Source organism: Aythya marila (assembly GCF_965140915.1).
Source record: "Aythya marila genome assembly, chromosome: 1".
Classification (NCBI taxonomy): Eukaryota; Metazoa; Chordata; class Aves; order Anseriformes; family Anatidae; genus Aythya; species Aythya marila.
Genome location: NC_139042.1, coordinates 89,682,319 through 89,707,839, shown reverse-complemented (window position 1 = coordinate 89,707,839; position 25,521 = coordinate 89,682,319). Strand labels below are relative to the sequence as shown.

The 25,521-nt window shown below is 44.8% G+C and overlaps 1 protein-coding gene across 1 annotated transcript; it reads left to right on the top strand.

The window, feature by feature from the left end:
* The first annotated feature begins 21,755 nt into the window (after window positions 1–21,755).
* Window positions 21,756–25,320, top strand: RPL8 (ribosomal protein L8). The gene is made up of 6 exons (XM_082778720.1): window positions 21,756–21,780; window positions 22,072–22,215; window positions 23,388–23,529; window positions 23,906–24,124; window positions 24,788–24,903; window positions 25,121–25,320. Exons 2-6 carry the CDS (start codon window positions 22,078–22,080, stop codon window positions 25,277–25,279), a joined length of 774 nt encoding a protein of 257 aa, XP_082634846.1. The 5' UTR covers window positions 21,756–21,780; window positions 22,072–22,077; the 3' UTR covers window positions 25,280–25,320.
* The last annotated feature ends 201 nt before the right edge of the window (window positions 25,321–25,521 follow it).

The following is a 25,521-nucleotide window of genomic DNA, read 5'->3' as shown; positions in this document are numbered from 1 at the left end:
AAAATGGAGCTGGGACAAGGGAAAGGATCACACAGCAGATGTATCCACCCCTCTGTCAGCAATTCTACCTCATTGCCCACCTCTGCCTTTCACTTGCATAGAGACTGATTCCTGGCTGGTATTTTATTGGAGTGAATTCCCACTTACCAGAACACAGTAATTGTTCAGTCTCCTTGTTTACACAGGTCTTGCTGTACAAGTTTTGTCCTGTCAGTCACAAATTTCTAAGCATCTAGACTCTACTTCAATAAACAGGGAGAGTTAGTTTTTTTTTTTTTTTTCATCTTTGCAAATTTGCAAATGACTTTACAAGAAAGTCATCAGCAACAGTTGGATAAACACAGAGTTATCTTTGTCAAACTCCAGGCAAAGTGACAGCACAGCTAGGATCAGTAAGAGACTTTTTTTTTTTTTTTTTTTTCCTGACGTGATACTGACTATGTGACTAGTGTTGAGATAAACCTGGCAGAAGCAATGTAGTCTAAATTCTAGGAGGTTGAGGTTTGGAGGGCTTTCCATCCTGTTCCGTCATCTCAGGCCACAGCCTTGTAGCATCACTTCTACTGGAAGATTTGAGATTATCATTTAGGGACCCTGCAAAAAGCAGGGCACAGCTACACAAAACCTACTGGCAAGATAGGCTTGCTGAAACAAATGTAACATAATAAAATGCACGACAAAGTTGTATGACTCTTGTCTGGTGGCCTGAGGGAAGCCATTCCCCGTTTGGCCTGCAGTACCCACTGAACTCAGCATAACTATCTCCAACAACTTATCCTGGCATAGGATCACAATAGTCATAACAAACTTAGGTTTCTAAGTGCCAAGAAGACAAAGAAACCACAGTGTACAACTGTTCCACAACATGCTGCGCTCTTGTTTTGGCTGAATATTCATCTTTTTAATTAAAAAAAAAAAAAAATCTTCAGAAGAGAGTTTTTATTCTGTCTGTCTTTCCTCTCCTTATTACAGTATTTGCTATAATGACATGTTAAATGACAGGGACATCATTACCTGACATTGTTCTTTCTTTTTCTGAGCAGTTCCTTGCCCTGAGAATTAATAAAAGAAAATACACCTTTGTGTATTTTCTTATAAAAAAATTATTTCTTATATAAAAGAATTCTTATTTCTTATATAAAAATAAATAAATAAAAATTTCTTATTTCTTATATAAAAGAAAATACAGCTCTTTGTGTACTTCCCTTGGTTTATTTTCAGCTTTTGACAGTGCTATTCAGGATGTCAGCTGTTTCTTCCCCATTTCCTGGTTCCCTGAGCTGGTATGGAGCCTCTGATGCTACAACAAGGCAAGGTAAAATACTAAAAAAAAATAAAAATAAAAAATAAAAATAAATAAAGTATTGTGACAAAAGGACAGGCATTGCCCCAGGGATTCATAAACTGAAAGTTCTTTAAAATTCTTCTGAAAAACAGTCTAGTTGTGAATTGACAGTGTCCTTTTAAGAATAGTTTATATTGAGAGATCCCATGACCAAGTTTTGGCTGAGCACAAGTGCTAATGACTTTTTTGAAATGAAAAACATTTCTAAAGACAAAAATAGCTAGTACTGAAATATCCCTCAGTCATTATTTACAATTTCTATGTGATCCCTTGTCTAGATTTATAATGATTACTTGCCGTGCCAGCAGAACTTAAAACTTTGTGGCTTTGTCTTTAATGCTATAATTAAAACCAGGATAATTTTCATGGGTCTAGAATAATTTGTAATTCTTGGGAGAGCTCTGTCTTTTAAGTGGCCTTACCTAAGATACAATCTTCACTGACCTAAGCATGTAGGCACATTTTTTACACTCACTGATGTCTTCATCAAGGAATCATACACCTTTAGGGTTATTTCAACCTGATACCTTGAGATAAAACTACAACTTTCTCAGTCTTTCTTGAGATTTTAAAATGTGTTCAAGTTATCTCTAAGTAAAACAGTTTATTTTTCTTTGGTCAGTATGTCTACAGATAGCTTGTCTCTTTTTGTCCTGTAACAATTAAAGACATTGCCTTTTTACAGTCCTTTCACACTGTCTTTCCTCCACCTCGGCATTTTCCATTCTGCTCTCCACCCACTTATGACACGAACTGGGGACCCTGTAGTGACTCCCCAGCATTTCCAGAGCTGGGCAGACTATAGACCAAAACTTAATGTTCCTCTTAAATATGGGATCATTCTGTAGTGTAACCCCTAAAATCTGTTCTCTTGCTTGTTCTCCGTATTTTGTTGGAAGGATGGATGTTCCTCATCATGCAACAAAAAGACCAGATGCTTTCTATGTATATATATGTATATATGTATGTATATGCTTTCACTCATACATTCATCAGGGCAGACCATGCATTTTAGCAATAGTCATTGAGGAGTAATTATAGGGGATAAGGAGAAAGTTAGCTCCTCAAACGGGAATTTCTTCGTACTGGAAGACTTTTGATGTATAAAGGTTTTTTTGTTTGTTTGTTTTGTTTGTTTGTTTTGTTTCGTTTGTTTGTTTGTTTTTGCCTGATTCTTCTATGGATAGATTTCTGCCATGCAGAAACTTTTAACTTGTTCTTAAAGGTTTTGTTTGGGGAACAGTTCTTGTAAGATATTTGACTCTTGAACCTGCTTGTGTCTAGTAGTGTTAATAACCTGGGGCAGCCAATGTTTATATAGCACTGAGCACCATGACGGCACTTAGTAAATAATGAAATAAATCACAGGCTTTGTTTCTGTTAAATACTATGTTTGCCCTCTGAGGATAGAAATCTTCTGGATCCTGCTCAACAACAGCAGTCGGGCGAAACTGGATATTGTGCCAATTTTATCCTAGCTCCTTTAATGTATGGCACCAGTACAGACAGAGCATTGGCTGACAAAGAACTCATAATCTCCCACTGGGTTTCCACGGCAAGGTTTTGGCAGCTGGGGGCTGCAGGGGTGGCCTCTGGGAGAAGAGTCCAAGAGCTGCCCCCATGTCAGACACAGTTGGTTCCAGTCAACTCTGAAGGGGACTTGCAGGTTGCCAGAGTTGATCCCACCAGCCAAGGTGGGCGTCTGTGAAAACATATTTAAGAAAGGCTAAAAAATACTGTACAGCAGCTGGGGGAGAGGGGTGAGAACATGTGAGGGAAGCAGCCCTGCAGCCCCCTAGGTGAGTGCAGCAGGAGGGCAGGAGGTGCTCCAGGCAGGCAGCAGCAGCTCCCCTGCGGCCTGTGCAGGGAGAGGCCCCTGGTGGAGCAGGCTGTCCCCCTGCAGCCCATGGGTCCCACATGGAGCAGATCTCCACGCTGCAGCCCCCCCATGGGTGGAGGAGCCCCCGTGGAGCAGGTGGATGTGGCCTGGAGGAGGCTGCGGCCCATGGAGAGCCCCCGCAGGAGCAGGCCCCAGGCCAGAGCTGCAGCCCGTGGGCAGTTTGCTCCTGGGGGATGAAGCTTGAGGAGCTGCTGCCTGTGGGCAGCCCATGTGGGATCAGCTGGGGAAGGACAGCATCCCGTGGGAGGGACCCCACGGGGAGCAGGGGCAGGGAGGGACCCTGAGGGAGCAGCAGAGACCAAGCCTCAGGGACTGACCGCAGCCACCATTCCCCCATTTCCCTGCACTGTTCGGGGAGAAGGATATAGAAAAGTCAGGAGGGAAGCTAAGCCTGAAATAAAAGGGAGTGGAGGGGAGGTGTTTCTGTTTTTTTCATTTCTCACTGCCTTACTCTGTGTTAACTTGACACAAATTAAATTAACCTTCCCCAAGTTTTCTGTTTTGCCCATGACGGTAATTGGTGAGCAATCTCAACCCATGAGCTATTCCATCACATGTTCTCCCCCATCTTGTTGAGGAGGGGGAGTGAGAGAGCCTCTTGGTGAGAACCTAGCAAACCGCCAAGATTAACCCACCACAAAAAAAAAAAAAAAAAAAAAAAAAAAAAAAACTTTAATAAAAATTCAAAGTCTCTGGAGCCTTCATTAAAAATATCCACAAGAATTCTTAATTTTTATACAAGTACACAATCAAGGTAGAAATGGAAAGTGGTGAACACATCCAAAGCAACAATTACAGCACACAGGAACCATTAGGGTCCAATTTCATTGCCCTGTTCCAGGCTTCTAGATGTGCTCTGAAAATACAGTTACTTTGCCTGCCGTGGAGGGGGTGCCCAAGCATGTGAAAGCCAACGCAGAATTAGTGATGTGAAGAAAACCCATGTTAGTTAACTATCTTAAAGTACCAAGCAGAGGGAAATTGGGAGGACAAGTGTTATTGCATTCTACAAAGTTGGCCTTCCAGGCCCACCTGCCAGTGCAGAAGCTGAGGGAGAGTATGTGCTGTAGAGAGAAGCCGTGGGTTTCCTTTCAGAACAGCCTGAAAGCTTCTCAGGAATCCCAGCGCTTAAAATATGCCTCAGAAAAATCATGCTGCAGTTGAATGTGCCTAGCTTGCATGTGTTTTCAATAGAAACATCAAAAATTGTTTCAAGACTGAGGCGTGTACATGTTAAACTTTGAGTATAAGCTGAAGAACACACAGAACCGTACTAAATTGGGTTCTGGTACAGCCTGACAAAATACTCAAGATGCAACCTAATTCCAAGTGCACCCATAAAAAAACAGCATCCATGCAATCTCCAGATCAAATCAAATCAAATCAAATCAAACCACCAAATCAATCTTAAATTTCTAGGTGAGGTTGCTAAATTCTCAGTCTGATTCAATCACTGTTCCATCAGGAATTGGCAAAGCTGAGAAATACTTTATGACTAAAGTCAGCATATTTAAATGTCTGTGACTTTTGTACTTTTCTGTTTTGAATGTATGAGTGAGGAATAATCCCTATAAATGTGTAAACTCAATATGGTTTTATTATGGAATACTAATACTTGCAGGAATCAAAAGATTTGTAGCATATGTCCAGAACTTCATTACTGCAGATTGAGTTATGCTGAGGAGTCCTGAACTGGTCCAGAAGATAGGAAAGGACAACATTCAAAACTCCAGAAATCACTGAAAAGGGAGTTAAGGTACTACAGACTGAGGTCTCTGCAAAACCAGACTAAGATACAGAGTTGAAAGCCTCTGCCAACTCTGGAACACAAACTGAAGTCTGCTCTTCCAGAAGCAATAGCAGCCAGGGGGGAACAGGAGAGGATCAAGAAACAGCAGGGTGGGAGACAAAAGCTAAAAGACCATCAGGAGGAGAGGTGAATTTGCCACCTTAGGCATCATGAAATGAAGGCTGCATGCCCTATGAGCCTTTATAGTTCAACATAAGCTACTAGATTCAGCAGGGGGTTTCTTGGTCTGAGTTCTGTAGGAGGCCAAGCCAGACAATCTGGATGGTTCACAACGAGTAGCTTGAGTTTCAGCACTCCGCTGCTTGTTCTTGTGAGAAACACTCCATAGCCAATAACTTAGGCTCAGGCGAGGATCTCAGTGAAGTAGTAATTTATTCGCGATTGCAATGGCGGGCGCCCCACAAGCAGGAGAGAGCGCATCTACTAGTTCCAAAACACAGTTTATATACCTTTTGATGGCAGGACCCTCCCCTGTTTCCCCACTGAGTGGGTAATCCAGATTCACAATCTATCTGATGCTTCACAAACAATGCATGGCCTTCAGTTGCCGGCCTGTTAAATTTCAAATTTCTTTTGACATTTTTACTGCTTGAAGTGGTAATGTTTCTTTACTTATCTGACTTGACTTGACACCGTGATTTTCACCTAATTGTCCTAAGGAGTCTGATTGTCTGCATTTTACAAGGTCGCCTGCTAAACTTTCTTATCACTGTAAGCATATCTCAGTACCACATTCCCTCCTTCTAAACAATGTAACTCTGCAAAAACAACATTTCTATTCCCACAATTCCCCCCTTTTCTTTTTTTTTATAAACTGTTGATTTTTGCAAAAACTCTTTTTATTTTTATTTATTTATTTATTTTAAGTGTAATTTGGTAAATATCTTCCTCTTCTTCACTTTCTTTGCTCTCCGTTTCCTCTAATATCATTTTATCTGAGTAGGGTGGTGGATCTATGGTCATTTGTTTCAATAATGTGGTTTCAATTAACCGCTGGACAAGTCCCCTTACACAGGGGATAACGCAACAGCCAATAGCTGTCAAAACTCCTGCTACTATAATCAAGGATGTAAATATGGACATTACCATCCCTTTCCATTTACCAAACCAAGATTTCAACCATCCTGTGATGGAAGTGTCTGCTCCCGAATTTTCTGCCAATTCATTGGCAAGGGTGGTAAGCCCTTGCAATGCTCTTGTTACTGTGCCATCCGGGGCAGTATTGTTAGGGATAAAAGTACAATGGTTGCCCAGCATCACGCATACACCACCCTTCTCCACAAGCATCATATCTAATGCTATCCTGTTTTCCCAAGCCATTTTGCTGATGGCATCTAGTTGTTCAGCGATTCCTCTCATCGCATCCTTAGTATAATTGATGAATCTCTGCTGATTATAATAGAAATAATTAATCCAATCCACATTTTTATTGATTGTTACCCACCAGAACAGTAACTCAAACCCTGCAGCAATTTAATTTCTGGCTTTATATTCATCCCGAATTCCTCTAGGTACCCCAATAGAATCTATGTATACTCTATCATCAAATGATATTCCTAAGCCTCCTTTACTTCTTCTGGGTATTTGTGATGTTTCTCTTTCAAATGCCAGGGTGAAGGGTATAGCTGATTGAACAAGTGCACAAGTGCCTTCCCAATTAGATGGTAGGGTGGACCGTAAGATCTTCCCTCCACTGTACCACCAGAGATCTGCCCTGGGGATCTCTAGTCTTGAGCAGTTTCCCATCAAGTCCTTGGTAGCACAAGGCAAATTCTCCCAGATGCCAGGTAGCACTCACACCCTGCCGTGAGAGGCAAGCTGTATGGTTACCTATAGCTGTAGAGAATGCAGGGGGAACTGTGATATTGTTATCATGCAAGAAACAGCAAAGAGAGACTTACAGGCCTCATTTCCCCAGGCAGTCTTTTCTTGGTACAATGCAATCATACATCGCATCCCTTGGGAGTCTTTGGTCCACCCCCATGGGAAGGGCACTATCTGGGCAATCGGTCATCCCGAGGCACAAGCATAGCAGTAGCTACGATTGAGACTCTGGACAGTATATTTGACCCATTCTATCCAGGCATTCACGTCCCCATACCCTGTTTGAATCTCAAATGTTTGAACTGCCACATTTCAGAGGGCCTCCTGTTTACTCTCCTGTTTTCTCCTTGAGTTTTTCCCTTTCTCTGTTGGCAATAGAGGATTGTTTCCATACAGCTATTCTCAATCTGGCTGTTGTGTCTCTGCCAGTTATTTGTTCTTTCTGCTCAATTGTCATTGGGCATTTAAATCTCCACAAGCTAACACCTCACAAGCATCAAACGTGACGGCTTGTGGTACATAACCCTCTGTCACAGTCACCCATATTTTGATGGGGTATCCCGTTTTTGCTATTATCTGGTCATGCCTTTTCCAAGTTACCAATTGACCGAGGCCTTCTCTGAGGCCTAGAATCACTAAAAACAAAATTAATAATCAATTTTCCCGTCATTACTTTTAAACCTTAGGTTTCCAAATAATTATCGATACAAAAATAAGATGTACACTACTACTATAACAACCCCCCCTTGGGAGCACTGCAATTCGCTATAGGTCTGTCCTTTCTCTCAATCACAAGTCACACTCGTTAGTTACCTGTGAAAATAAAAGGTTAGTTTACAATTGTAAGCTCTTATCCTGCTCAGAGTCCACTACGAGATTTTTCTCTTCAATTTCAACTTCCAACAAGTCTTTTGTAGGAACAGCTTCCCAGGTACTTAGCGTCGATGGATGCCTTCACTCGAGTATAGTGAGTCCAACCTTTTTCCGCAATTCTTACGGCTGTTTCAGTGGTCAGTAATTGTCCTTCCCATTCAGGCCGGAGTTGACTCTTTCCAGGTCCGAATCAGGACCCAGTTTCCTGGGTGATGGTGGTGAATGGGGAATTCCAAAGGTGGGGTTTGAGCCAACAGCCCACAGGTCCTGAGAGATGACAAAGAAGAAGACAACCCCAGAATACAGTTCTTAAGGAAACTCTTATTTTGAATTGTGGTATCTCATCCCTTCTGCCCAGATAGGGCAATCTGAACAGCATCTCATATGGTGAAATTCCTATATCCTTTCTTGGTGCTGTTTAAACCTGTAGGAGTAAGCATTTTACCCAAGGAAGTTGGGTTTCTAACACTAGTTTAGTTAATTGCTTCTTTAATGTCTGATTCATTCGCTCCACCTTCCCAGAAGAGGAGGGGTGCCAGGGGCTGTGAAAATCCCACTCAATCTCTAAGGCCTGCTTTAACCCTTGCAGTAAAGCTTACACCCATCTAGTCACGTGGTCTATTAGGACAAACAAGTAACTCAGTAAAGTTTACCTGTATACTTTGGAAAGGTCAAACCCCTGGCTCCCGTCCCCCTCTAGATGGGTTACAGAACACCTTTTTATTTACCTTTTGACATATGGTACATCCTCTACATATTTGCTTCCCTAAAGTGTATATTCCTACACAGACATACTTTCTTAGCACAACATCACACATTGCTTGCACCTCCTAATGACTCTTCTGATGTAAAACAGTTAATATTTGCCTCATTATCACTTTATTCAGCATTTCTCTCCCATCAGGGAGTATCGATTTTCCTTCAGACTTCATGGCTCCTGATTCCTTAAAAAAAATCTTTCTTTTAAAACTTTTTAGTTCTTTCTTAATTTTCAACAATTCCCTGAATCCTCTCTGCATTTATTCTGTTTTCCTTCAGACATTAGATGCCTTAAATACCTGACTTCTCTTTCTCCATATTGTAATTTATTTATTTATTTATTTATTAATACTCCCAAGCCCTGCTTTCCCAGAAAGTTGAATAGCTTGTTAGTAGCTTCCTTCACAACTCTTTTCTCCTGTCCTGACAATAGAAAACGATCCACATATGTGTTAACATTAATACCTCCTTGGGAGGTTGTAATTGCTCCAAAATCTCTTTTTTTTATTTTTCTTTTTTTTTTTTTTTTTTTAGATCTTACCCAAATAGATAGGTGTCCCTGTAAACCCCTGAGGTAAAATTGTCCACCTATATTGTTGCTTCCGCCCCCATTTCAGGGTCTTTCCAGTCAGAGGTGAATATACATGTATGTTTGCTCTCAGGGCCAGAGAGCACTCCATTAATAACACTGTTATTCCAGTCTAACAATTTACTATTTGAATGCCCAATTTAATCATCAAATCCCTTCCCAACAAGTTAGTCTCTGCCTTGGATACATACAATAATTGCCCAGTGATCATTTTATCCCCTAGTCTCAGCTTGGTATCCCCCAAAAGTGGCACTGTTATCCCAGCCCCTTCTACCCCCATCACTTTTTAGGGTTTCATTAGTTAATTTAATCCCTGATACTTTACAGGTCAGTAATGACCTAGCTGTTCCCCAGTGTATTGGGTTTGATGGCAAGGTTCGGGGGCTGTGAGCAGGGGGGTGGGAAACTGCAGTGGCAGCCCCCGTGAGAAAAAAAAACCCGGAAGCCTCCCCGTAGCAGATAAGGGACAATTTCATCTGGCCCTAAGGGGCCCACTGCTGCCCAGAGCCAAGCCATGAGCAACACAGTCCGTGCCTCTGTGAGAACACATCCACGAAAACAAACAAACAAAGAAACAAACAAAAGCCTGCTGCTCAACAGCAGTTGGGAGAGCGAGAAACCCCCCCGCAGACACCAAAGTCAGTGCAGAAGGAGGGGGAGGAGGCGCTCCAGGCGCTGGAGCCGAAGCCCCCCCTGCGGCCGCTGGAGAGGCCCCTGGTGGAGCAGGCTGTTCCCCCCTCCCCGATGCTTGGGAAACTGAACAAACACCACAGCAAATATGCAAATATACCATAACTTCTAGACTGTTACTTAGATAATGCCTACATCCTCTTTCCCTGCTCATTCAACTTCAAACAGCTCTGTTAAATATTACATGCCACACCTTTAACACCTTCAGCAACTCTTTTAACACTTCCTTTATCTTTTTCCAGCCTGTACTTTTCTAATACCAGCACCAAAGGCTCAGTCAGGGTCCAACTTAATTCCATACCTTTTCCCTCCAAGATACTGAAACAACATATCAATATAGCATATTTCATCCCATATTCCTTCTTTCCTCCTTCTTCCACTCCAGATATTCCCATTCGAAGTGGCCAGCCTGGCCACGCTTAAAACATCTTATCAAAGCCTGTCTCTGCTAGGACTCGGGCCACAACACAGGCAGCCTTCTTTGCCTGCCATTCCTTCATCTCTCTTCCTCTCCTTTCCATCCTGGCCCTGACTCCCCCTGAAGATTTTCTTCATCTTTCTCCAACCCTCTGCCTCACTACCCGCTGCACTGTCAATACCATTAGTTTCGATCCTTTTTTTTTTTTTTTTTTTTTTTTTCCCTTCATTTCTCCCCTCCAGACACACACCTCCAGGGCCTCCCACAGGAGGGTCCCCCAGTGACTGTTCACTACATTCCCCCACCTTCTGAAGCATTTTCTGCGTATTTTGCAAGGCTTTAATCACACAATGAACTTTCAAGAGCCCTTGGGATACTGGGTCCTCAGGTCTCATCCCCAAGTACTTTCTCATTCTGACACTAAGTCTCTCATATAATTTCTGTGTTGCACACTATTATTATTCCAGCCAGGATTGGCAAGTGGGTATTTCTGCCCTGCCGGTATTACCCCTGGTCCTGGAGGATGAGCTCTTTCCCATTCTTGTATAGCAGCTCTCCTCCTGATCATTCACATTTCTTTCCCTGTAAACAACATACTTATAGACATAATTCCCTCCCCCAAGAGTATAAATAAGGTCGTAGGAACTGGTCTAATTGTTCAACTAGGCTGTTGGGGTCCTCGAATAAAGAATTCCTCTCCTTCTTAAAAGTCCTAACCTCTCTGCTGGTAAGGAGGAGGGGGTAGTTCACCTAAGAGGATACACAGTTAGTGTTAGTACTGTTAGTATCAGGGAAGGCAAAATTCTCAACATATCTTCTACCTTGTTCTAATTCTTGCCAGAGCCTAGAGTACGATCCTTCTTTAGGGACAGTGTTAATTACAGTCCCTGTCTCCCTTCCTGGAGTGACTGCTGCTGCCACCAGTTCAATATTAAGATTATAGGGAGCATAACTTGACTCCTTCTCTGAAAAAGGAATCTTATTGTTTACACATAAATTTAAAGCCTGCATTTTCATCAGACCCGTATTTTGGCCAAAATACTGCTGTTTCCTTAATTGATTCTTTTGTCCAGACTGATACGCAATGTTTAACCTTTTTTTTTTTTTTTTTTTTAATTACTTTTCTTTTACAATCCCTCTAATTTTGGGATTATGTTTCCAATTTCTTATCATTTTTCAGGAAGAACTATTAGTAGGCACTCCCCCAGGGATATCTCCCTGTCCCCTGGAACTCATATTTTCCCATTTTTCCTAACCCTCACCAGTATGTGCTACAGAAATTTCCCTTCTGCAGTGTACCACACACCAACGTACTGAAAAATGGGGGTGTACCGCCAAGCACTTCCCCGTGCCAGCGTTACCGCACACCTATGAGTTTACCAGATTCCCTGGAACTCGTACTTCCCATCTTTCCTAACCCTCGCCAGTATGTGCTACAGAATTTTCCCTTCTGCAGTGTACCACACACCAACGTACTGAAAGATGGGGGTGTACCGCCAAGCACTTCCCCGTGCCAGCGTTACCGCACACCTGAGTTTACCAGATTCCCTGGTGTACTTCCAAGCACTTCCCCGTGCAAGGATTACCGTACACCAGATTCCCCTGGTGTAGTGCCAGCACTTCCCCGTGCAAGGGCTTACCATACACCAGATCACCCGACCCCCAAGGCAATACTTAATATTTCTTACCTTGGTCTGTGCACAGAGTTACCGGATCGATTCTTAAAAACCCGGAGTGCCTACCTTCTTCCTTTCCCCACTACTTCACGGATCCTGCCTCTTTAACCAGTCTCGGGCCCTCTGTCAGCTTTCCGCAGAACCGCCACCGTCGATGCACAGGACCGCTGAAATCAGCGGGGCATGCCTTCCTGCTGCTGCGGCGGTGGGGCTCCCCAGCAGGTGACTGGATCCCGGACGAGCCCCCAAATTGTGAGAAACACTCCATAGCCAATAACTTAGGCTCAGGCGAGGATCTCAGTGAAGTAGTAATTTATTCGCGATTGCAATGGCGGGCGCCCCACAAGCAGGAGAGAGCGCATCTACTAGTTCCAAAACACAGTTTATATACCTTTTGATGGCAGGACCCTCCCCTGTTTCCCCACTGAGTGGGTAATCCAGATTCACAATCTATCTGATGCTTCACAAACAATGCATGGCCTTCAGTTGCCGGCCTGTTAAATTTCAAATTTCTTTTGACATTTTTACTGCTTGAAGTGGTAATGTTTCTTTACTTATCTGACTTGACTTGACACCGTGATTTTCACCTAATTGTCCTAAGGAGTCTGATTGTCTGCATTTTACAAGGTCGCCTGCTAAACTTTCTTATCACTGTAAGCATATCTCAGTACCACATTCCCTCCTTCTAAACAATGTAACTCTGCAAAAACAACATTTCTATTCCCACATTCTGTGGCAGCAGTTGTAGCAGTATTGAATGGTAAACGGGTGAGTGAGTAGCAGCATGCTGGCAGAGCCCTGGCTGCAGTAAGAAGAGAGGTACACGTGTATCTAGATGGTTCAGGCATGCCCTGTGTCAGCCGTGAATTCTGCAGTTTGTGTTAATCAGAGGAGCATGCGAGTTGTCTGCTTGCCATGGGGGTGGGCAGCAGCTAGGCAGCCTGCAAAAATGGTAGTTGTGGGGGCACAGAAACGAGGAGCTGAAGGTACTGTCTCGAAAGAAATCTCTACGGAGAGCATAAAGGGAGATACCATTCCACATGTCTGGGCTAGTGTGAATTCATCAGGCTCCGTGTTTGAACAGGAGCCAGGTATAGTGTACAAGTAACTCCTGTTTGCTGTGCCTGACCTAAATCCAAGTTTTGCTTTGTCAGGTTTTGTCCGACGTGTGTTCTGTTTCCCTGCTGTGTAGTAGCGCTGCTGGAGGCTGGGTGTTAGCACTGGAAACCTGATGATTCAGTCACAGAAGTATGAAGGCCATATTGCGGCAACAGGGAGGAAGCGGGGACATATAACCTTACCATATGTTTTCTGGTGGTCAGAGGTTTCAGTTCATACTGAAAGAATTCTTATTCGGAAAGTTTCAAAAGATTAAATGCAGACTCTCCTCGTATTCTAGCTGGCAGTCAAGCACCACAAGCAACCTCATTCTCTGCCAACAGTGCTTCTGGAGAAGTAATGTCTTGTCTGGTTATTTATAAATAGTAATTTTCCAGGATCGACACCTACCAGAGCCCAGCCGTTCACCTCCACTGCCTCCCATTCCTTGGCAACTGTTCCCCCAGCAAGAATGCACAGGCAGCACGAGACTTCCAGCTGCCCCTGATGCCTCTCCTCACCTTCAGTCTCACAGGTCTGGGGATCTTAGGGTGGTGAGAGAAGCATCTGCTCTTTGAGCCTCTGCCTAAAACAACAACATTGCCACAAATAAGTTTCTGATAATAAGGAGTTGGGAACTGTACCAGATAGGAAGACTGCCAGCTCCCTGACGCTCACCTCTGGCTGGGGCATGAGAGGAAGTCTCCCTGACAGAATATCTGTGTGAACATCAAATCCAGCTCACCCCTGATGGTCACAACAATGCTGAGCTGAGCAAATGCACCCTACCCACAGACAATGCCAAGGCCCTCTGCTCAGCAGCAGCAGGTCAAGTGAGCTTGCCTTCATGCTCTGAGCAGCCTCGCTCCTGCTGCTCCCTCAAAAACATAGACTCTGTTTATGAACACCAATATCCTCAAAGCAGAATTAAATTAATTCTATTGCCGGCTGACAGATGCCGAATAATAAGCCAAAAACAAATCTCGAAGGAAGGCAAATAAATGCCTACGGTATCTGGATCAATATCTCAGCATGCAGTGCTCCAGGGAGAGAAGCTGTATGAAATCTCTAAATGTTTAACCACTTGTGTGTGTTTCTGTGGGGAGAGAAGTGCCAGATTAGTTTTCCTGTGATTAGTATCATGTCAGCTGGACAGTATTTTTATCTCAGCAAGCCCAAGATGTATTTTGGTTTAGGCCCCAGAAGCTACCAACTCTAATTAGTAAATTAAAAGAAAAAGAATGGAGTGTGTTAGGAACTATGGAGAGATTTTCCAGGATCATTTATAAAGCCATCTTCTTTGCTTGTTGATTATCATTAAGCACCTATTAACTCCGTTGCAGGAAGGTGATGGATGATTAAACTGGGTTAAATGGAAGTGATTACGTTGGCTTATCCCTGTCATGGAAAAATACACTGGGACAGGGAAGAGGGAGGAAATTGTCACACAAATGCCAGGAAGTTCTGCTGGAAGGTATACGAAATTGTTTTTCTCTCTGTAAAAGAGCCTTATCTCACCCAGGATCCACCAGGATGCCTCAGACACGCTTTGAATTGAGTTGTTTTCACCTTGGACTGCAGTTGCCCAGCATTGCACCTGCATGGCCCACTGCACATCTACCTGACCTGCATTTTGAAAGCATCCCTGAAGACACTGAGAAGCAAGCATCTCGCCCCTGTCGTGACTGCTAACACAGAAGCAGGGTTTTATTGCAGGGACCGGTGCACAGTTTCCTGCTGGCCAGCAGCCAGGAGCTTGCTTCCTCCAGGTAACAAACATCCCTGAGCTCTCTCTGCGCTGCCACTCCTCTTTACGGAGATTTTCAGCAGACACCATGTGGCAGACCCCTCTGTCATGACTTTCGTCTCTTGTGCCATCAGAGAACCGCCCTGGGGACACGGGGGCCGAGACGTCTGTGTGCGAGCATGTGCGTGCGCCTCTGTGCACACAGCTGTGTTTGTTTTATGTTGTATATAGAAGAAAATAAGATTATTTATGTTCTAATCATTATGTGTTCCCTGAGCGAAATATTTTCTGCTCTGATTTATTGCTCTCTTTAGACCTGCCCTCAAGCATTGTTTTTATGTTTGGAGCTGATCACATTTTTTTTTCTTTCCCATTTGGAAATCTTAAATCTAATGGCATATTGAATGAAAAAAAAAAAAAATACTTGGAGGAAGGAGGAGTTTCACTTCTCTGTTTTCCTATTTCTTTTTTCTTTTTTCTCTCCCATCTTTCCTTTTACCCTTTCTCCTACTTTATCTCTGAAAATGGAAGGAAAAGTGGTATCTGGAGAAAAGGCAGGAACCATATTTTTTATCTCATTCTTTCATTAAGAAATTGGAAAAAATCAAAAGGTTTAACACAGAAAATGTCCACCACAAAAAGTACCTGTCATTTCCAGGTTAGCACTGTTGTGCTGTTGATCAACAATATCCAACCAACAAATCTGTGTAAAATAAAAATGCATGTGCACTGTATCTGGCATTTATGAGTGACTACAAATATACATATTTTTAATTCTTAGTGCTTTACAAAGGTTATGTTAGGTGCTTTAGAGCTTCTTTTTCTTTTTTTTTTTTATCTCACAAATATCAAAAATGAAGGTTTCCCCCACCCTTCATTTGCTAGAGGACTTCGCTGGGGACCAAAGAAGTGACATGAGTTTTGTAGTCAGAAGATACAGGAGAACACAAATCTTTAACAAATTGAGCTTTTCGCCCCTATATTGCTCAGGAGTTTGGGCTCAATCTCAGAAGAGCTTTCACACAGTCTGAATACATTTTTTTCTAAAATCGTTTCTTTAAATCTTTCCCCTTTACTCCATTTTTAAAATTCTCCTCAGTAGCTCAGCATTCCTTTCTGGTTTGAGGTGTGAAATCTCTGCAGCGTTATTACCTACACAGCAGAAAGAGCATGAACAAGGCAAAAGATTGGGGGTGGGGGGTGGAATTAAGATAAATCCATCATACAGCACTATGCCACGAGAAAACAAAAAATTCCAGGACATATATTTTCCCCCTTTTATGGGTCACATCTATCAAGCAAGAGAAAATCCTGCGCTATTGTATTTGGTTTCTGAGCTGGATGAACAAACTACCCTGGCTGTAGCCTCCAGGGATGTTGTCACCAAACAAATGCTGCCATTAAAGTGTTGGTAGGAGGTCCATTAGGAAATGAAAGGAGAAAAACAATTTGGGGAGGGGGGTGGGGAGGCGGGTAGGAAAAGTAGCTAACATAAACCTGGAAGTACAGCTCGGGTACTCTTAAATTAGAAATCTTTAGGAGGTCTCCCACACATCACTGTTAGATTGCAAGCTTGCTGAAGAATTTTTTGAGCTGTGCAGTGCTCCAGATATGCTTCACATCCTCCAGCTTTTCTATTCGTTTCTTGCTAAGCTTCTCGATGGCTGTAAGCCTCTGTCAATTAACTCCCCAATGTCTCTCTGGGCAGTGCCTCGGTGCTCCTCTGCCTCTCCTTCCAATTCTCTTAGTTCCTCGGTACCGCTTCAATCCCATATCTCAGCTGCTCAAGAGGAAAGAAAATTAGCTTAGCGGATTTCTCCTCTTCTCCATCAGCTGCCCCTATTATTTAACCTCATTAAGAAGAAAGCTTACCCAGATGTGAGACCAAAACCAAGGCTGCTGGAATTCAGGAAGTGTTTGGACAAGGCTCTCAGACATATGGTCTGATTTTTGGGTGGTCCTCTGTGGAGCCAGGAGTTGGACTTGATGATCCTTGTGGGTTCCTTCCAACTCGGGGTATTCTATGAAATGCTCGGGATGCTCTGTGAAAAGAATAACCATAAGTTATTATTCTCCAATACCTTCAGAGTTAAAAATAAAATTAATCTCGGTTTGAAACTAAAATAATACGGAAGTCTTGTCGTGCCTGCTGTTCCAGAACAACAAATTCTGAAGATTTCTGATCCTCAGAAATCAGGTGCTTTTGTGTGAAGGCCTCTAGAGGTCACCAGAACCTAATTAATAAGGCAGAGGTAAGCCTCAAATGGGAAGCGTAAATGGCTTTGTTTTGATTGAGACTCCACACCTTTGGGTCTCCCCTCTTGCAAGGAATCCAGCCATCATTAGATTGCGAATAACATCAAATGCCGGCAAAGCCGTAACCTCCTGGAGAGGTTCCACTACAGAGAAGCCAGGTCCCTTTTGTGTAAGGAAGCAGGGTCCCCAGCTTGGCATCTCTCATCAGAATCTCACCTGCGCACTTCTGTGACAAAACCTGCCCCGCACAGCTGGAGTCTGGGCTCCCTGGCCTCCCACGGCTGACGCCACACATTTGTAAGCCCAGCAAATGCCTGAAGTGTCACCAAACCGTGAGGGATGCCAGTTCGCTCCCTAGTGCTAACACACAAAAGCGATGACTCAAAAGAGAGCACTGGCTGTGTGTACATATTAGGTAGTTGGTAAAGACTTTTCTACGTATGTTTTTACCCTGTGAGTTATGATCTGAAAAGGCAGGAATCCCCGTGAAGGGTAAAGTTGCCTTCCAGATCACCCAGTGGTATTTCTACTGAGGTTTATAGAGGAGCTGCAATTTAATCATGATTAAGTGGTGGCCATGAGGCCAGAGACCTCATCTGCTTTGTGTAAGCACAGAAGGAAAAGATCAAGTAATTTTCTTGGAGCTCTTTCCAGGGTTTAGGAATGAGGCAGGCTGGGGAGAAGGGAGCTGGGTACAGCTGAGGAGAAATATTTATTACAAGACAGCAAACAGAAGCTGGTCCTTTCAGGAGAAGTTCCTCTGAAAAGAGCAAAGGTATTTGTTTTGGGAGCAGTCACTGGAACAGAGGCCTGTGGTGTCTCTCCAGAGGCATTTTTGTCTCTAAAAAGCCAGGCAAGTTGAACACAGCCAAGTGACCCGTGTCTCACAGGGTCACTACGGGTGGTGTGGAAGGCTGCTGGGAGGGGATCCTCACACAGAGCTTCTTCACTGTTAAACACAGGATACTGCTGGCCCAGGGCTGGGAAATTTTTCAGGATAAGCAGCAGGAAGTAACTTTAACTGTCTGCAATTACTTCCACCTTTCTGTCTGTGGTCTTCCCTTTGCCTCAGTGGCAGCAGGTGGTTTGCACCCCTTGTATCCTGCTCCGGGAGCAGCAGCTGGCAGTAACAGGATTGCCCTGAGCGTGCTCTCCAAGATCAGCATAGACGTTATTTTTGCAGACTGGAACTGTGACGCTGCAGCCTGGCTGGACTCTGCGTGTCGGTTCCTAATCCCATGCAAAGCCCTGCAGAGGTCAGCCAGACCATAAACAGAGGAATGTGCCCACCTGAAGGAGATCAGGATTATTTTCATCGTGGCATTCCACTCCCAAAGAGGAAATGCTCCTGAGAGTCTTACGGCTATGCTTTATGTTTTTGCCCGTCACTTGAGAGAGATGCGTGGATAGAGTTAGGGGCTTCCCTTCTTCTCAGTTCCCTTTTCCCGGTGGGGTCCTGCAGAATCCTTGCTTCTTCTTCCCCCTCTCCAAACAGCAGTCTCATCAAAATTTCTCCCTGGTTGTCATCCCTAACAAACAGAACACCACCCCTTTTGCTATTTACAGTGAGATTAACCTTTAGCAAATTAGCCGGTGAGTGTCACAAAAGGATTAATTAAGACAGCACACCCTTGACTTGTTCCCACCGTGCAAGTAGTGTGCTGAATTTGCAACAGCATACCCATGACTCTGCCAAAAACCTCCCACAATGGAGCCCATAGTTTATTTTTTTTTTCCATTTTATGTTATACTGGCAAATTGGCCAACCACAGGGAGATGCATGAGGAGGGGCTCTGATAGACACAGGCCAGGGGAAGCAGCTGAGGAGACAGACAACTTGGCCTTCCCCAGCGTGTGTGCTTCACCTCTGCTGCCCTGGTAGCAAGGATGGGGGGCCATGCCTCAGGCACCTCAACTTGATCTTGTAGCTTAAGCAGCCAAAGAAGGAAGTTGCTGCCAAAATATCAGGCTGTGATGCACAGCAGCTGGGGTCTGGACATGTAGCCTATGCTCCCTAGCGCTGTCAGATTCGATCCAGCTTTCCATGTGCATGTCTAAGAGGAATGATGCATGCACACAGAGGCCAAGGCTTCTGGAAAGCCTTAGACCTCTGGCCTTTGCATAGCCGAGCTGATCTGTGCAGATGTGCTGGACGTGCCCAGGTTATGTGGACAGCTTTCTGCTTGCTGCCAGGCCTCTGAGAGCTCTCAAGTTCCTCAAATTCCAACAGAGAACTCTGGTGGAAAAAGAGGCCTTCTCCAGGGAAATCCAGCATGCTGGCCTGGCCTCTGCTCCTCTTCCCACACAGCTGTAACTCCAGTAAAGGCAGTAAGATCTTCAGCCAATGCACCAGAGCTGATGTCCCAAAGCCCAAAATCTCAGGCCTCAAGGCTGCAGCAGGGAATGGTGACAGCACAGCAGTGCTGCTGGTGGACAAAGCCAGGTGGCACACACACGGGCAGGTGATGTTTCTCCACACTTTGAGAAGCCCCATGTCTCATGCTGTGCTGTCTGGCGTGGGCTTGTCCCACTGAGCCTCTGCCACTGTCACCTCCTCCTCATGCAGCAAAATCCTCAATGGATGGGTTATGGGGAGACAACGTCAGCCCGGGGAACGGGGTTTTGTGAGGAGGGAAACAGCCTCGCTTCAAACCATGGCATCTCCACCGCCTCCTTGTCCTAAAAATTGAGCAGCACAGTAATCATTGGTAGTGCCCAGGACTTCTTTTCCTTCAGCACCAAGATTCAAACGGTATCACGCATAGTGACCCTGTTGAGACAAACCCTGTTTGGACAGTGTTTTGGATTGCAAATAGGTGTAAACTACTTCCTTGCATTTCTTCAGATCTGTGCGTATTTGAAGGTAATGCAAGTTAACTAAAATATTTAACTTTACTGTGAGTTCAGCCCATACTTGGCTGGGTCAGGTAATACAATCCTCTCACTCCTTGATAATCAAAGTGTTTGGTCAAAGATATCTCTTACAGCAGGAGAAATCAACTATGAAATTACATCATCACTGGTGCAGTTCTGACATCTATTTACATTCCTTCCCTGGAATCTCCAAACTCTGTTGAGGCTAGAAATTGGGGGAGGCTTTCAGTTTTGCATCCAGCTGTGCACCCTAAGGAAAACATGAGCTCATGCAGAGGTGAGGTCCAGATGTATACTGTTCCCAGCCTCCTTTCATTTTTCTCTGACAGAAAAATGCTAAGAGCTGGTTTGAGTGATACTGGGACTGCAACCATCTCTGGGCATGCAGCATGCCCTGACCCAGAAAAAAACAACACGTGGCAACACAGCCTGAGGTGCTGCAGTGATACACATAAGTAGTAACAGTTCAGCATTACCAGGAGGAAGGGCTAAAACTGCATCCCTTGAGATGGTGAGCTCAGAGCTCTCGTGGTATGGACATCTCTAAAAATATTCAGAGTATTCAAAAAGCTGGTGGGGAGGAACAAGGGACTGTTCTGGTTTCAGACTCACTGTCTGTGTTGCAGCACTGCCTTAGCTGCTAGGTGTCTGACCAAGCCCATGGTATAATTGAAAGATTGCACCTTCCTGGTGATAGCAGTGCAAGACTGCACCGTGAATTAAATAATAATAAAATGAATACAGGGTTTAGTTGGTGCAGGATAATAAAATTAATGAGTGTACTAAATCATTACACAACTATGTCTCTTCTTGTGTAATTGATTACTGAGTCCTTAATTAATTTGCTACACAGAACGTGAAAGGGGAGTGACCAATATAATCTCCTGGATTTATGGGCATTATTTGGAAATGTGGTTAGTTCCTTAAGGCTTGGACTTTTGTCAGATTTAGTTGCAAAAGCTGCCCCCACATCTAAGGCCAACAGGAGCCATAAATCAAAATCTCAAGTTAGTCACTCTGTGCATCAATGTAAACCAAAATCAGCAGCAGTTTGTGGTAGTATCTCAAGCTGTAATCTCTCAAACGGGGCTTGGGCTGAGCAGCTGGCACCTTGAAGGTTAGCTGTTAAGAAATTGGATGCTTAGGTTCAGTTTAAAGTGATTGCTTACGTGGGGCCTATGCTGCAGATTTGCCATGAGCCAATCTCATGCAAAATAGCAATCAGATAGACCATTAGTAGTGAAAAGGTGAATTGGGTCAGCTGTAGCGACCTCTTTGGGAAGGAGAAGGGCTTGTGATGCTGAAGACATAGTGGGGTGTTAAAGGCATGAAGGCACTTTCCATTGCACCTTCCAGGGCACGGCACAAACTGATTAGGAGCGCTAAAGCAATCGTCGTGCTTTGTGTTATCTCCCAGTTACACTCTAAACGGTATTGATAAAAATCAGACACAGGCAGCGTGAAGTGGCTGGATTTTTTATTTTTTTATTTTAAGTCGCTTCTTAGCGTGAACAGGACAGTACAGAAATCTTTTAAAAAAAGAATAAATAGTTAAAGAAAAAGAGAAAATAAAAATAAAAGAAAAAGAAAAAATAAAAATAAAATGAAAAAGAAAAAAAGAAAAAATAGATAAAATAAAGATGAAATAAAATAAAAGAAAAAATAGAAAAAGAAAAAATAAGGAAAAAAATAAAAATAAATAAAATAAAACATAAAAAATAATAAAACAAAATAAAATATAAAACATAATAAAACAAAACAAAACAAAACAAAATAAAATAAATAACATCAGCCCCCCCCGCCCGCCCGCAGCCGGGCCCGCCCGGTTGCCAGGCAGTGACGTCACCGCCGCGCGCCGGAAGAGCCTTGGCGCCGCGGTGACGTCAGCGCCTCCTCCTTTCCCAGCGAGGCCGCAGCGCAGGTAGGAGCGCGGCCGCCATCATCCGCCCCCATCCATCGCCATCCGGCCCCGGACGGCGCCATCGGGCCCTCGGCCGCCCTCCCCGGCCCTGCCCGCGCCCTGCCGCGTCCATCTCCCCGCGCGGCCGGGCCGGGCTGCGCCGCGGAGGGCGGCGGGGCGCGCTGCGGCCTAGCCGGGCGGTGATGGCGGCGGGAGGGCTGAGGGGGGGACACGGTGGGGGGGGAGGGGGGGGAGCTGCCGGGTGCTGCCGGGCGCTAACGGGCGGCCCCGTGCCGCCGCCTGTGCCCGCAGGGCGCCATGGGCCGCGTCATCCGAGGCCAGAGGAAAGGCGCCGGGTCCGTGTTCCGCGCCCACGTCAAGCACAGGAAGGGCCCGGCCAAGCTCCGCGCCGTCGACTTCGCCGAGAGGCACGGCTACATCAAGGGCATCGTCAAGGTACGGCCGGGGGGCGGCTAAAGGGGGCTGCGGCCCCCCCCAAACTTCGCGTGTGTGAGGGATCGTGCTTAAAGCTGGCTCCTTGTTGTATACCCTTCTGATGTTCTGTTAAGTCTGTTCTTTAAAACATTAAATGAGAAATCTGTGGTTGTATATCAGCAGGAAAGTGGATGACATGTAGGCAGCAGCACGGTTTTCTGTTAGAGCTTTGCTGATGCAGACATTTGAGCGTCCTTCTGCAACACTCTGAGTTCTCTGTAATGCACAAACCCTGAGAGGGAAGGGAGTTGCTCTGATAGTAGGTTGCATCTTAACAAAAGTTATAATTATAAGCACAACCAATCGAAGCAAGGCCGTGCTGCCATGTGGGCAGTGCCCCAGTGTGTCAGGCAGGGCGCTGTTGCTGTTTTCTGGTTGTCAGTGACTGAGACCCCAAGCAGTGTGTACCTAGCTAGATGCCCCCAGAACTTCATCATTTCTTCATCCTTTTAGAACACGCTTATCTTGAGAGTGCAGGAAGAGCAGATTTAACACTTACAGTAATTGAGTTTGATGAAAGAAGTAGGTAGGTAGCTTTGATTGAAACTTAAACACGTGAAGGTTTTGCCCAACAAGATTAAAAAGGGCAGGAAACACGTCAATAATTGCCACTCATGGAAATTGAGGCTTTCCTAAATAATCTACACATCTGAGGGGTTTCAGCACTTCTCTGTGGCCTGTGCATGGTTGTGTGATGGGATCTGAATGAACAAAGTTCTGTTCTAGAGGGACAAATCTGACACGTTGATGAGTGAAGAAGAAACAATAAATCTCTGCTTCCTCCTCTGGGGGCTTAGATAATTCAGTATGCTTAATATCAGCTAGCAGCATAGAAACGTTTTTATGCTAAGAAAAGACTTACAGAAATCATCGCTTTTGTCCAGCTTTGTTTCCACTGACAAATGTGAGTGTTTGGGCAACTTTGTGGTGATGTTGGGCAGTTAAACGTCATTTCATGGCTAGGTCTGATAACTGCAGAACGTCAGGAAAAAAAACGGTTTGGATCTGGTCACTTCGAAGCAGCACACCTGGCCAGAGACATTATTTCACGATAAGGATTTATTTGGGTTTGGCGTTCTTACAATGTGAATTTCTTTTCAACTTATCTACGCCGTGCATCTGTGTTCCAACAGGACATCATTCATGATCCCGGCCGAGGCGCTCCCCTTGCCAAGATCGCATTCCGTGACCCGTACAGGTTTAAGAAAAGAACCGAGCTGTTCATTGCTGCCGAGGGGATTCATACCGGGCAGTTCGTGTACTGCGGCAAGAAGGGTGAGTTAAGGCTGAAATCGCGTCGCGTGAGAGGTTTCAAGAAGCAGAAAGCAGATGTCAGTTCTGTACAGAAAATTCAGGGTGGTTAAGTGCAGCTGCGAGCCTTTACAAAGCAGTAGTTTCCAGTTGCTTTAACCCAACATCTTCCTTTGGAGATTGAAGTCTCCTCATGTAGCTTTTTTCCTTTTTTTTTTTTTTTTTTTCTTAAAATGCTGAATGTTGAAACTTGGGCTTTAACTCTGCTACTGGGACGTGCCGCTGCCTGTTGCTGCGGAAGCGTTTATGGCACAGGGCCCCACGTGAAACAGAGCTGTGGTCTGCGTGCTGCCCGGCAGCCCGAGTGAAGCTGTGGCTGCTCTGTGTTTGCTCCCTGCAGCTCAGCTGAACATCGGCAACGTCCTGCCCGTCGGCACCATGCCCGAGGGCACCATCGTCTGCTGCCTGGAGGAGAAGCCCGGCGACCGCGGCAAGCTGGCCCGCGCTTCCGGCAACTACGCTACTGTTATCTCTCACAACCCCGAAACGAAGAAAACCAGGGTGAAGCTGCCCTCCGGCTCCAAGAAAGTGATTTCTTCTGCAAACAGAGCTGTTGTTGGTAAGCAGCGACAACTAGGAGCTCATCTTTTCTGTGAGCTGCCAGGCGGGGCCACGTTCACAACAGCTGTGGTATTGTTGGTGCACTGATAGCCTGCAGGGGTAGTGCTGAGTGTGCTTAAGCTGCTGTAGGTGCCATATCTTGCAAAGCCTGACAGTGAGTAGAAATACCACTGTTAGGAAGCAGAGGTTTCCTGGACCTAGAAGGCATCAAAATGCGTTGTCTGTGGTCTGTTACTCCAATAAAATCGACTAAATAAATGCTGAAATAACAGACAGTTAAACCTCAAAGGACTTGCGAGTCCACTGAGCTCTTCCAGTTCACACCTTTAGTTGAAAAGCCGTGGTTGGTGTTAGCCAAGAAGTTAGAGCAATAAAACTGGAAATGCTTCAGAAAGAGTGTTAAACTCGGTGCTGTGCGTATGGATTGAAACACGGTAATTAAAGATTGGAGACCACTGAACGTGTGGCTGCTGTTATGTATTGATTTTGTCTGGCTTGGCTGGAAAGCATTCATCTGAAAATACAGCTGGGATTATTTGAGGCTGCTCTTCTGAAGCTTATTCTTAGAACTGAATATTATTAGGAATTCAGAGTTGTTCTTAAGCATTTCTTACATATCCTGCTTGTATTCGCGTGTTACCATTTCTGCGGTGTATTCCAGGAATCGTTGCTGGTGGAGGTCGTATCGACAAGCCTATCCTGAAGGCTGGCCGTGCCTACCATAAATACAAGGCAAAGAGGAACTGCTGGCCGCGTGTCCGTGGTGTGGCCATGAACGTAAGTCGACTTCCAGTCAGTTTTCCCTTCACCTTCTTACTGCTTCTGAAGGATTTGTTCGGTGTGGGGGGGAGTTGGGCATAAGATAATTATCAGCACTTGGTAGCTTCTGCATTGCATCAAAACCGAAGCAGTTAAATTTCTTGTTCACTTCAGTTCATTTCTGCTAAACGTCACGTTGTTCCTTATATTAACGACTGGATTTCCTTTTCCACAGCCTGTAGAACATCCCTTCGGTGGTGGCAACCATCAGCACATCGGCAAGCCTTCAACCATCAGGAGAGATGCTCCTGCTGGGCGCAAAGTTGGTCTCATTGCTGCCCGCCGCACGGGTAGGCTGCGTGGAACAAAGACTGTGCAGGAAAAGGAGAACTAAAGACCCAGCGTGGAGTTCAAAGAATAAATTTTTAAAACAGAGCTTGTGTGAAGTCCAAGTTATCTGCTGGTAAAGTGCTGATAAAAGAGGGGTAATGTGCGACAGGGCAGGGTATGGATGGCGATAAGGTAGCTGTATTTCCTGTGGTCCTGAAAGAGCAGGATTTAGTGATCAAATGGCCAACTTGGCTCTTGCAAAGTTGCGATTTCACGGTGCTTCAAATGCAGCAGGAGCTTGTTTGC

What these genes read in the sequence shown, in the direction of transcription:
- RPL8 (XM_082778720.1), top strand. Translation starts at nt 22,078, where the DNA reads ATGGGCCGCGTCATCCGAGGCCAGAGGAAAGGCGCCGGGTCCGTGTTC. An exon ending in CGTGTACTGCGGCAAGAAGG is followed by an intron (nt 23,530 to 23,905) that starts GTGAGTTAAGGC and finishes TGCTCCCTGCAG; the next exon opens with CTCAGCTGAACATCGGCAAC. An exon ending in TGCAAACAGAGCTGTTGTTG is followed by an intron (nt 24,125 to 24,787) that starts GTAAGCAGCGAC and finishes GGTGTATTCCAG; the next exon opens with GAATCGTTGCTGGTGGAGGT.